Here is an 11,704-nt window from a genome sequence, read left to right as displayed (position 1 = left end):
GAATTGGTCAACAATTGTTATTATAATTATATGAGGACCTACAATGGAAAGGGCACTGTGCTGGACACATTATGGACATCGAGAAAGGAATAAGACCAAAGCCCTCTCCATAGGAGGAAGAAGACTAATCTAAACTTAAGTTGGCACTTGGTGGATGACATAGCATTCAACATAGAACATTTGCTATCCCACAAAGCTGCCAATGGTTACTGAATGGTTTTGGTGACTGCCATGACATTCTCCAAAAAAAATGGCTTTCCTCCTTTTGTACATAAATAAATGTTTTTCAACTAACTACTGTATTGAACAAAAGTGAATCTATATCAATTAATTGTTAAATGAGCGAAGGACCAAAAAAGGTTCTTGTTGCAGTTTTGGAGTGATCATAAAGCAAGCTTTCTCCAACTACTGACTCTACAGTCTAAAACTGTTTTTAGAATTTTTTTTTTCCTTCATTCACAGAAAGTAAGGTGGTGGGGGTGGGGCATGAAACAAGGAACCCAAAATGCAGAAAAGGTAGTATTTGTTCCTAACTTTCATTTCGGAGCTAAGTCTAGTGGAATATTAACGTGAATCCTTGAGAAGAGGCAGAGCACTTGGATGACAGCGTTTCTCAAGGGGTTTAATTCCAAGTGGTGTAATGCAGGAACTGGGTCAAGGAGAGCTTAACCCAGAGATGTTTGTTGTGAAGCAGGTCCTTTGCCATTGTGTTGCCTGGGCTGAAGAAACTACAGCCATGAAGCCAAATGCTGCAGCTGGCACTATGGCTCTGTGTCAGTGGAATTGGATTTTCTTCCTCCTTTTCTTCTGTAACTCCAGGAGTCTTATGAGGCAGAGATTTAGAGCAGGGACATGCAAAGCAAGTAATTTTTGCCCTCGTTTAAATTGACAGTTTGTTGGACTTTTAAAAATATCAATTCTATTTTACTCTTTCCTATACAGTATTACTGGAAACACATCGAACACTCAAGTTCTTTATTTCTGAGTGAAATATTCAATATTACCAGAAGAGAGATCAATGGTCTTTGTTAAACAACAGTTTAGCAGCATCCATTAAACTAAAATTTGAGTCATTTTTTTCAGGCTTTCCATCTTAAATAGATAATTCTTCTGAAGATATCAGCATTTAAAATATAAGAAACTAGGTAAATTTAACAAATCCTTCTAGTTAATTTTCCTCTTTCAAGCTTGTTGGTTTATGTCTCTTAATTACTAAGCAATAAATTGCTATTCCTTCAAACACACTTTTTAGATAAACATTTTATGCCATCTTAACATAATTCATCTGAGTTATCCACAAACATATAAAGCTACAAAAATATTTAGAGACTGCTTAGTGAAAAATAAGACAGTTATTTCTCATATATTTTTATGTTCCACATGACATTATATATCTTTATGAATATATAATGATTGCATGATTGAGTTTTGTAACCATAGAATCTTAAAGTTGGAAACATCCACTCAAGTCTTTCATTTTTCTTAGAAAAGAAAGAACTGGAGATGCAAAAATCACTATCCAGAGAACTAGAACTCACTGTTGACCATCAATCAGCGTGTGGTTTGTTTTTCAGTTAATTAGAGTAGAGGTTGGGTGTGAGGATGGGGGCTGGGTAAAGGAGTACATGGTGAGAAAGAAGTGACTCGATCAATAGCTTAGCCGTTATCTATGGCAGAAAATTTTAATGACATGATGCCCAAGCTTTGGGTACATTCACTTCTTTCTTTCTGGTGAATTTTCTGCTGCATCTGCAAGCAGCAAGTATGATATTTATGTGGCCAGGCAGTATTGAGTAGGTGAGGGTGTGACCAACTCACTTTTAAGTGTAATGGAAGTTTACTATAATTGAAAGAGTCATAGACTGAGTACTTATTTGTTCTCCAGTCTCCAGGTTTATTATTTATGTATGTATGTATTTATTTTTCTGTGAAACAAAAGACAAGCAGTGATGTACAATAGCTTAACACCTGGACCCTGGGGCTTGTCACCAGAGTTGGACTCTTAACTTGGTCACATACTATTTGGGTAATTGGAGGAAAACGGCATCTTTGTACCTCAGTTTGAACATCTTTAACATGAGCATTAATAATAGTACCACTTCATTTATTATGGAGATTAAATGCTATTAATATAAGATTAAAACAACATTTTACATAAAATAACTGCTCATTAAACAATGGCCTTTGTTATGAAAAGCATTTGGATTTTTAAATCTGGTGACTGGATTTCAGTCTTTGGGCATGGCCGTACAAAACGTGGGGCCTCAGTGTTGCTAGCTCTAAAATGGAATTATTATAGTCTATTGTTTCGATCTTGTAGGATTGTTGCAGGGATAAGAGATCATGTAGGTAGGCTCTCAGGACTTGGAAATTGTTAATATTTAACTTTACTTGTCAAATACTTACTCAATGGAAATATTGTTTAAAAGGGACTTGAGATACCTTTCTGCATGAAGAGTGTATAAAACTCGAATCACCTGCCCTGAGAGGAAGTGGAGGGAGTAATATCACCCCTCATATTACAGCAGGCTGCAGATCTGAAAGCATGGCCATGGCCTCATCATCCTGATGACTCATAGAGCCAGGGCACTTTCCCTCTCCTCTGCTGTCTTTTCAAATTTAATTAATTGTTCTACAAGATGTCTGCAGTTCCCAGAAATGATGCAAATGGTATGTACCCTCGTTAAAGCCTGGACGTTTGACTCTCAGGACATTCTCTCACGCAGTCCTGCTCCTGCCACTCACTAATACAGCCCCTGACAATTCCAGAAAACTCTTTTCTTTCTTAGCAGAAATTCAGAGAAGATTATGGCTCTGTGGACTTCTTTTTAAAAGTCTTGCAAAGCCTATTGCAAAAAAATAAAAATAAAAATTGCATATTTTTGCCCAAACACATAGATAAGAAAGTGTGTTCCTTTTTGACATTATTTTCATAAGTGATAGTATTTGACTGTCCATGGCATGAAAAAGACATTTAATAGTTGCTTAAAGGCAAAATGAGAAGCACTAGTTAACATATATTAGTTAACCAGTTAATACACATCAGTCCTTCTTGAGTCTCTCATCCTTGAAACAAGCTTGAAATGCTTTTAAGTCTAGTCCAAGTGGGAGACACAGTTTCCTGGACATCTTTAGTCACATGAAATAATTTTAAAACAGCAAACATAATACATCTGCACCAAGGGGACCGCACCTCTTGGAAGTGTGGATGGTCAGTAAGGAAGCTCAATGGAAATATGCCCGAATGGTGAGGCAGTAGCTGCCATTCCAGCCACAATCCACTTTTAAAAGGATGGCATTTGTCAGCTATTTGTTTTAACCAAACAAGAAACTTTTCTCTTTATTTTCCTTTCCACTGTTAACATTTTCCTGTACACGTAGGGATGTTAGCATTTGCTATTTCATGACAATCTTGTAAAGTAACAAAGGCAGGTATTATTTTTCCCGATATCACAGATGAGGAGACTGATGATCAAAGGTGTCAGGGAACTTGCCCAACAGTACACAGACAGGTCTCACATCCAAGTTCCCGGATGTCGCACTGATGTGAGCTCCAGGGGAGCTGGCTCTATGATAAGGAAAACTTCAGATGCCCTTGTCATGGTGCTGACTGCAGTAAGAGCCCCATGAGATGGATGCAGAACTGCAGTGTTCCTACGAGAGGCTGTAAGGGAAGAGCCAGTGTGGGTAAGGAGTGGTAGTTTGGGGATATGAAGCACACAAACCTTGCTGTAACTGAGTAGTGCAGGCAGATGCGCTATTGCAGAGAAACACCCCTAGCTGGAGCAGCTGCAGTGCCTTTCTCTGAAACAGGCATCTCATTTTATGAATCCCAGGTTTCCAAATGAGTGTAATCTCAGAAGGTGTTGCTTGGTGTAGGTTAGCCCCAAATTATATTCTCTGTTATATTATAGACATAATATAACAATTTCACATTTTTAGGGACTGCTGATCCATCTACAATTGACCCAGAGATTCCCCTTTTGTTGGGTTCTCTTCATGGAGACCCTTATGTCCACTTCTAGACTCTTTGTAATGACAATAATGGCAGCTGTGGACCAGGAATTGGACCATTTGTATGTATTATTGCATTAATTGTCACATAAATCTTGAAAGAGAAGATTATTACTATTTTATAGATGAAGGTAGTGAAACTTAGAGAGGATAACTTGTCCAAAGTTACCCAGCTTGTTAATGGCCAGGTGTTCTGGTTGTGTATTGCTGCGTAGCAAATCCCCAGAAATTTGTTGGCTATAATAACAATCAGTTTCTTATATCTCACTATTTTGTGGGTCAGAAATTTTGTAGGAAGGGCTCTTAACTCTCTTCCACATGGCATCAGCTGTGGTGGCTTGACAGGGGCTAGAGAATCTATTTTCATGATGGCTCAATAGCCAGAGTTCTTAGTTCTTTTCCACATGGGCTTCTCCATGTGGCTGCTTGGGCTTCTTCATAGCATGATGGCTAGGTTCCAAGAGTGTGCATTCCAAAAGACAAGAAGTAAAAGCTGCCGATCTCTTGAGGCCTGGTCCCAGAATCTGCCATAGCGTCACTTCTGCTGTCTTTTATTGCTCACGAAGTCACAGAGCTCTGCTAGATTCAAGGAGAAGGAACATAGGCCTAACGTCTCATTGGGAGTAGTGTCAAAGAATTTGCAGCCATGTTTAATCTTCCACAGCAAGGATGAGAATCCAGATTATAGTCATGACACCATATTGCGTCTCAACTAATACAATACCAGGTGTTTTTTTAATCACCAAATGTATCTCTTTGTATTACAGTGACTAAACCATGGGCCACTTAAGGGCAAAGATCTTGCCTTGTATGTCTCAGGTTAGGCAGAATGCCTACCTGAGCATAGTCAATGATCCATACATGAATGAGTGATGGTGAACTGAGTTCTAGTCCTGGCTTTGCTCCTAAGCAGCTCTCTTAGCCCAAGCAGGATGTTGAACTCCTCTGGTCCTTGGTATCACTCAGTAAAATAAGGAGATGGAATTAGACTGAGCCCTCAAGCCTTCCCTTTCCCAGCACTCCCATTGCATTAGTCTGCTCAGGCTGCTATTTAAAATTCCATAAACCGAACAGGACCTTCTTCCTGCTTGCTGGCAGCCATTTCTTGCTGTACCCTCATGGAGAGACATATACGTCTTTTACATTGGGTGCAGGCTAGTTAATAATTACCATTTATAGCTCATAGAGATGGTATGTGAGGAACAAGATAACAATGAGGGGTTCTCTGGTCTCCAGGCTCTGGTGCAGCGGGTGTGCCCTGCGGGATCTGGAAAAGGAAATTCCTCTGACATTTCAAAGGTATGTTAGTTATCTTAGATGCAATAATGACAATGGACAGGCTTGCTTAAGGTAAAGACTGACCTTTGTCGAGGAAGCTGCAGACCTAGGACATAACTAAACTCAATGACTCCCTTTTAGTTAGGAATTTTTATGTTCAGGTCATCCTATGTGGCTACCTTCAGTCTCTGGGTTTGTAAGGTCCCCCCATGCAGACCTCCCCTGAGCTTGTCAGGCTTAGTATGTGGCCCTTTTTTCATTTACAGCATCGATATTTTTCAAAGCTTTCCAGGTGATTTCATTGTGCAGCCAGGGTTAATGATTTCTAATCTAGAGTTAATGACACTAGATTTCTGGCTGCTATGAAATGTAAGAAATTAAAAATCAAAAGCTGATAGCCACTAAGTAACTTGGGGTGTGGGTTGTATGGGATGTTGAATAATAGCTTCCCAAAGAGTCCACATCCTAACCCTCAGGATAGGAATGTGTTAGGTTATATGGCAAAGGGGAATTTAGGTTACTAATCAACTGACTTTAAAATGGGGGAAGTATTCCTTGGTTACCCACATAGGACCATGTAATCACAATGGTCCTAAAACGTGGAAGAGGAAGGTAGAAGAGAGTCAGAGGGAGATATGACTATGGTAGACTAGCCAGAGAGATGCAGTATTGTTGGTTTTGAAGATGGAGGAAGGCACCATGACTCAAGGAATGTGGGATACTTCTAGAAGCTGGAGAAGGGGGGAAAAAAAAGGGTTACAACCCTGATGACAACTTGATTTCTCCTGGTGGCAGACTTCTGAAATACAGAATTGAAAGATAATAAGTTCATGTGGCTTTAAGCCACTGAGTTTGTGGTAATTTGTTACAGCAACCTCAGGAAACTATGGTAGTATAGATGACCAGTTCAGGAAGGCTTCCTGGAGGAGGTAAATCTTGAGAAACTTTTGCAAGGACATTGTTAGTGGAGAAAAACTCCAGGTGATACATGTTGGAATTTGAATCCATTAGAAATAAAATAAATAAATAAATAAAACCCTTAAGAAATCTCAATGCTGTATAAGACTTACCCAGAATGTTTAAAATCAAAAGTCAGAAGACTAAAACAGTATTGTGTGATTGTTACTAAATTCCCCAATGGAGTCAGAGGTAAGGAATTCTTGGGAATTTTTCTCAGTAAAGTTACTTGAGTTCTGATCACTTCATAGATTTAAAGGCTGACAAAACACTTGCTTAACTGGGTGGTTTTAAACTACTTAAGTCAGCAAAGAAAGCAGATAGAATCTTTAGCTTCCACACAGCTCATCACCTGAATGCAAACTGCAGCTTAATGCTCCTATCACTCTCCTTTAATCAGGTCTCCAGACTCTGCTGACTTCTTTTCATTGGGTCCTACTGAATAAAAATAATTGGATAATTGCTTTCACGCCCTCTCCCCCTCTTTTATGCATATACACACACCACAGAGGGGGAGGGGCAAAAAAACCTTTCATAATAAATTTGTTCATTAAAGTATATTTATTGAGGATCTTTATATGACATGAACTGCATTAATAAATCAATGAATTAGTGAATTAGACAGGCAAGGTTCTTGCTCTCATGAACCTAACAGTGTGGTGGAGAACACAGACAGATAATCAGGCGATTGATAGTAGAGTAGAAAATATAGGTTGCAATGACAGAACATGGAAAGGGCAACTGACTCAGTCTGGGGGTGGAAAGGGAGGAGTATATCAGAGGAGACTTCCTGGAAGAAGATAACTTTTAAGCCAGACATTCTCAAAGTGTGGTATCTGGATCAGAAACATCAGCAAACTCAGGGAAACTGTTTAAAATGGAAATTCTCAGGCCTCTTAAGGCAAACCTGTTAATCCTGAAATTCTGGGGGTAAGGCAAAGAAATCTGTGTTTTAATAGACCTCTAAGTGGTTCAGATACATGCTAAAGTTTCAGAACCAGAGGATAATACCTGGGCTGTGCATTAGAATCACTTAGAGCCCTTTTATACCTGACTGATGTTGTGGCCCCACCCTTAGAGATACTGATTCAGTTGAGCTGGGATGAAGTCTAGGAACAAGTATTTTCAAAGCCCGGGGTGATTATAATATGATTTTAATGTGTATTCAGGGCTGAGACTACCTCACTAATCTGACCACTGAAGCATGTGCTAGCCAGGCATTGTGGGCTGAGGACAAGGCAAAAAGGGTATCATAGGCAGATGTTCAAAGGTCCAGATGTGAGAGAAAGCCTGAGGTGGTATATTTGGTGAAACGATAAGCCTAGGGAGTACACACAACAAAACTCTATGGCTTGTAAGGTCCGTAGCTATAGGTTGAAGTGCATCTTGCAGTACTTCTTAAACTTTAAGGCACACAGAAATTATCTGGGAATCTTGTAGAACACAGACCCCTGTGCAGTGAGAAGGTGCTATTGCCCCAGCTCCCCCTGAGTGTACATGTCAAAGAGTGGACGTGGACTGCAGAAGGATGTATCTATACATTATCCCCAGGGCCACCATAAGGGGACCCAGTTGGGGTGAACTGCAGAGGCCCGTTGCTGGGTGGGTATGTTTTGAGGCTAAGGAGGATAGGTGCACAACCTTCCAGGCTGCTCTTCTGATTATTTTCCATCAAGGTTATACTGCTTTTAGCTCAGCAGTAACAGTCACCCCCTCTTCACTCCTCCTTTCCCCACCCCCCATCTAGCTGAGTGCATCCCCTGGCCAGGCCAGCAGAGCCAGCTCATTAAGTGACCGCGGGAGCTCTCTGTAACGTGCCAGCCAGTCGGGGAGGCGCTGGCCGAGGAGGGTTCTCTCCAGGGGCGCTCTTACCCCTCTCTCCCTCTTCCCTCCTTCCCCTGGCTGACAGCGGCGGTGCCTGCGGCAGAGCTTCCCTCTGCAGCAGCCCCTTGCACTTGGCTCGCACTTCTGGGCGCTGTCCATGGTTGCAGCATCTTTAGGCGCGCCACGTCAGGAGGCCGCAGCAGGGCCCTGCGATTGGCCGAGGAGCCCCTGGCCATTCCCTAACACACCCGCCCCCCTGGGTCCAGGTCCGGAGCTCTGGCCCCTCAGGCGCATGCCAGCGAGCTTGCAGGACGTGCCCTGAGGCTCCTGGAGGCACACCCACTTTCCTTAATAAGGGAGAGTCGGATGTCCCGAGAGAGCAGCGGAGCGCAGGGGTGGGGCTGGAGTCCTGGGACGCTACAGCCGAGGGGGCAGCCACAGCCTCTGCCGCCTTAGAGCAGCAGGAGGGAGCAGCTGGTCGCTGCGCCCCAGGCGGCCACTATCCGGAGACTCCACTGCTCTCCTGTGACCGATATCTTCCTTTGCGCCCCTCCGGGTACCCCTGGTCCAAACCTCTCGCAACGATATGGAAGAATTTTTGCAACGAGCCAAGTCTAAACTGGTAAGTTGAGGAAGCAAGACTGTGTGGTGTGTGCGCCTGGTTGCGTGTGTGCATGTATGTATGTGTGTGTTCTGACGGAGAAGAAAGGGCATTGCAGTAGAAGAGGAAGAAATAACTTTGTCATTTAGTTGTCAGGGTATGCGGGCTGTCCCCTGGAAAGAATCTCTAGAACTCCGGTGTCTCCAGAATTCTCCCCCAAGCCGGACAAAATGCCGAGCTGGAGGCGGTCATAACCTGGCTCAAGTTGGGTGCTGTGTGTCTAGTTTTTGTCCCTTGGCCTGGGACTGGAGAGGGGCAGATCCAGCCAAACTTGTACGTTGCTCCTGAAGGCTGGAGGACGCATGGGTGTGGCGCTCCTTGGAAAAAAGGCCCAGCCTCTGCAGATGCCGTACTAGTAAGTGTAAAAGGAAAATAAGAATCTCTTAGCTGGACAACAGTGTGGTGATTGCTGGGGGAGGGGGTATAAGGGGACTAAATGGTAATGGGGGGGGGAATACAATGAAGATTAAACTTAAAAAAATAATCTCTTAGAACTGGTTTTAGCTGGAGGTAGAGGCAAAACATAAGTGAGGAAGTCAGTGTCAAGTAGGAAGGACATGTGCCAATGCACAGTTCAGGCAAACACACCTTACACAGAGCTGGCTCCAGTGTAGATATTGGGGATATTTTCATCCGAATCGTGTGCCTCTGTTCCCTATTCAGATCTGTAACATGGGACAGAGAGAGAGGGGGAAAGCCCCAACTGTTGCTGGTGATAAGGGTCTTGCGATTGTTGTTCTTCTGGGAGGAGAACTGAATGTTGGCTAGCTATGTTTAACTGTTTCACTGGGCAAAGTCTGAACCAAAATTTCACTCTGTACATTGACTACATATTCTGGAACAACAGATTCTAGCAGTTTCCTAATTCCGAATTGTTTTGGCCTCCCAGCATAACAGTAATAAACATAATGGAAATGTTTCTGTTTCAGCACTTAAAACAAAAGCCTCTGCCCATTTAGAAACAATACCTTTAATGAACAGTGAAAGCAACTTTTATGGGCCTGGCATAGGAGGAAATGCATAATTTATGATGTCTTTAACCTTTAAACCTTCTTAGAAGCCAAAATATAAAGTCTGCATTAAGGTGACGTCTTAATCACGAGGCAGGATATTTGCAGGCTTGTTACTGTAACTCACCCTCAAACAACAAAGGGAGGGAGCTCAGAGGAAAGTGTGATTCTTGCCATGACTTAACTGTAAGTATCTTTTAAAAGACCATTTAAGTTTATTAGTGCTGATATAAGTACTTATATTTTTTACCATAAGCCTCCCAGAGAGTTGGATGTTTGTGGGGATTTTGGAATTGAGAAAATGTGTGATCATTTGTGTTTATTGCTGACCCCCCTATGAGTTATACATGGGCATATGAAGGAAAATACAGACTGCAGAAACTCACTTGGATTTCTCATAGTATAAGTATGCTCTGTTCTTTACCTAAAGAGTGAGAGATGGTCAAAAACAAAAGTCAATTTTGGCAGCTTTATTTATTGATTTTTTGTGGATGAAAATGAATGGTTATCAATGATAAATGCAGTTTTAGGCCACATCTGTACTCCACTCCCCTTATATTATTTTAGCAATAAACATTTAGATTGTGGGGGTCTCATGTGAGCAAGAGGTTTCTCTCATTTCTGAAGAGCAATTGCTGGAATAAAAAAAATTCCTATTTCAGAGTAATCAGTTGAGAGTCATGTGTAAGTTTATTTACCGAATCCCTTCATTAGCTTAGCAATTGCTCTACATCATTAAAAGACAAGACAGGAAAAGGAAGTGGTTGTTTGAAATACTGTTCCCAGTCTCCTGCTTTAGCCAAAAGAACAATCACTGCTACTTTTGTTTTTTTTCTTGGAATAGGTTTCTTGTTAGAGATCGCAATTAGTCTTTCATATTCAGCTGCAAATAAAGGTGGTTTGGTCACTTTTAGTGTCACATTTTTCCTGACAAATTACATTTTCTAGGTAAATTTTTTTTTACTTAATATGCAATATTCAGCTATTGTAGTAGATAACCTTTGTTTTAGAGGACAGATACTTTTGCTTAAGAGAAAAAATTAAATCAATAATTATGGCATTCATTTGTGAGTTTATTCATAATAAAATAGTAGGATTTTTTAAACAGGTTATATTTTGAGAAACATTAAGGAGAAGAAAATCATCATACTGGTTTTCATTTAAGCTTTATTAGAGCAGAATTACATAGAATTTAGATGTTATGTTTAAGCTGTTTTCCATCAGAAGTCAATACAAATTTATCTATATGATAGCTTTATAAAGTCTAATTGGCAGATTATTTTTCTACCTACTTGTATGATATTCTCTAAGCACAGTATATATATTTTAATGGTTTGAAGTAGTCAATATCCTTTCCATAGTTTTAATATAACATCATCATCATCAAAGCTATTTAAAACTCCGAAATTGAATTGCTATTAGCCATAGATAAAATCTCCAATCATCAAACTTTGGGGAATTTGTATGCCTTTTAATCCTAACTAGGAACATTTATTATTCATATGTCATTGTGAGGGGAGAAGAAGTTTTCCCATTCTAGGCCAGGTCCTTGGTTTGAGCAGAAATCTTTGAAGCGGAAGGGATGCTTCTGAATTTTTATCAAGTAGTTTGGAGATTATTTTTGTTGAAACTGGGAGAACATTCTCTCAATTCTATTTATCATCCCAGTCTGGTTTTTCAAGTCCTTAAATTGAGGCAGATTCACTGACATAATCCCATCTCCCTTTTCCCTAAATCTGCCTTCATTCCTGAGAATAGGTGAAACTAATCAGAAATGGCAAAAGTAAACCCCAAGTATGGCTTCAGATGCATTGCCCCTCCTGGAACTCAAATGCTTCTCAAGTGCCTCTGCCTCGTTAGGACAGGCTTGTGTGCCTGGGACTTCTCTGTAAAAAAGAAAGACCTCAGCTGAAGGTGGAAGGCCGCAAGGGAAGTAATCACTCCTGCCATATAGAGTCTC

At 41.1% G+C, this 11,704-nt stretch overlaps 1 protein-coding gene across 1 annotated transcript in view; it reads left to right on the top strand.

Moving 5' to 3' along the window:
• Positions 1 to 8,535: 8,535 nt before the first annotated feature.
• PRUNE2 (prune homolog 2 with BCH domain) overlaps positions 8,536 to 11,704 on the top strand; it is a 260,827-nt gene continuing 257,658 nt past the window's right edge. The window contains exon 1 of the mRNA XM_090274188.1: positions 8,536 to 8,695. Coding sequence (XP_090130314.1) covers positions 8,660 to 8,695 — 36 coding nt within the window. The 5' untranslated portion in view covers positions 8,536 to 8,659. The remainder of the gene's footprint in view (positions 8,696 to 11,704) is intronic.

This window comes from Furipterus horrens, unplaced genomic scaffold (genome assembly GCF_987537825.1).
Source record: "Furipterus horrens unplaced genomic scaffold, mFurHor1.1.pri manual_scaffold_4, whole genome shotgun sequence".
Lineage (NCBI taxonomy): Eukaryota > Metazoa > Chordata > Mammalia > Chiroptera > Furipteridae > Furipterus > Furipterus horrens.
This window is presented reverse-complemented; position numbering and strand designations above follow the sequence as displayed.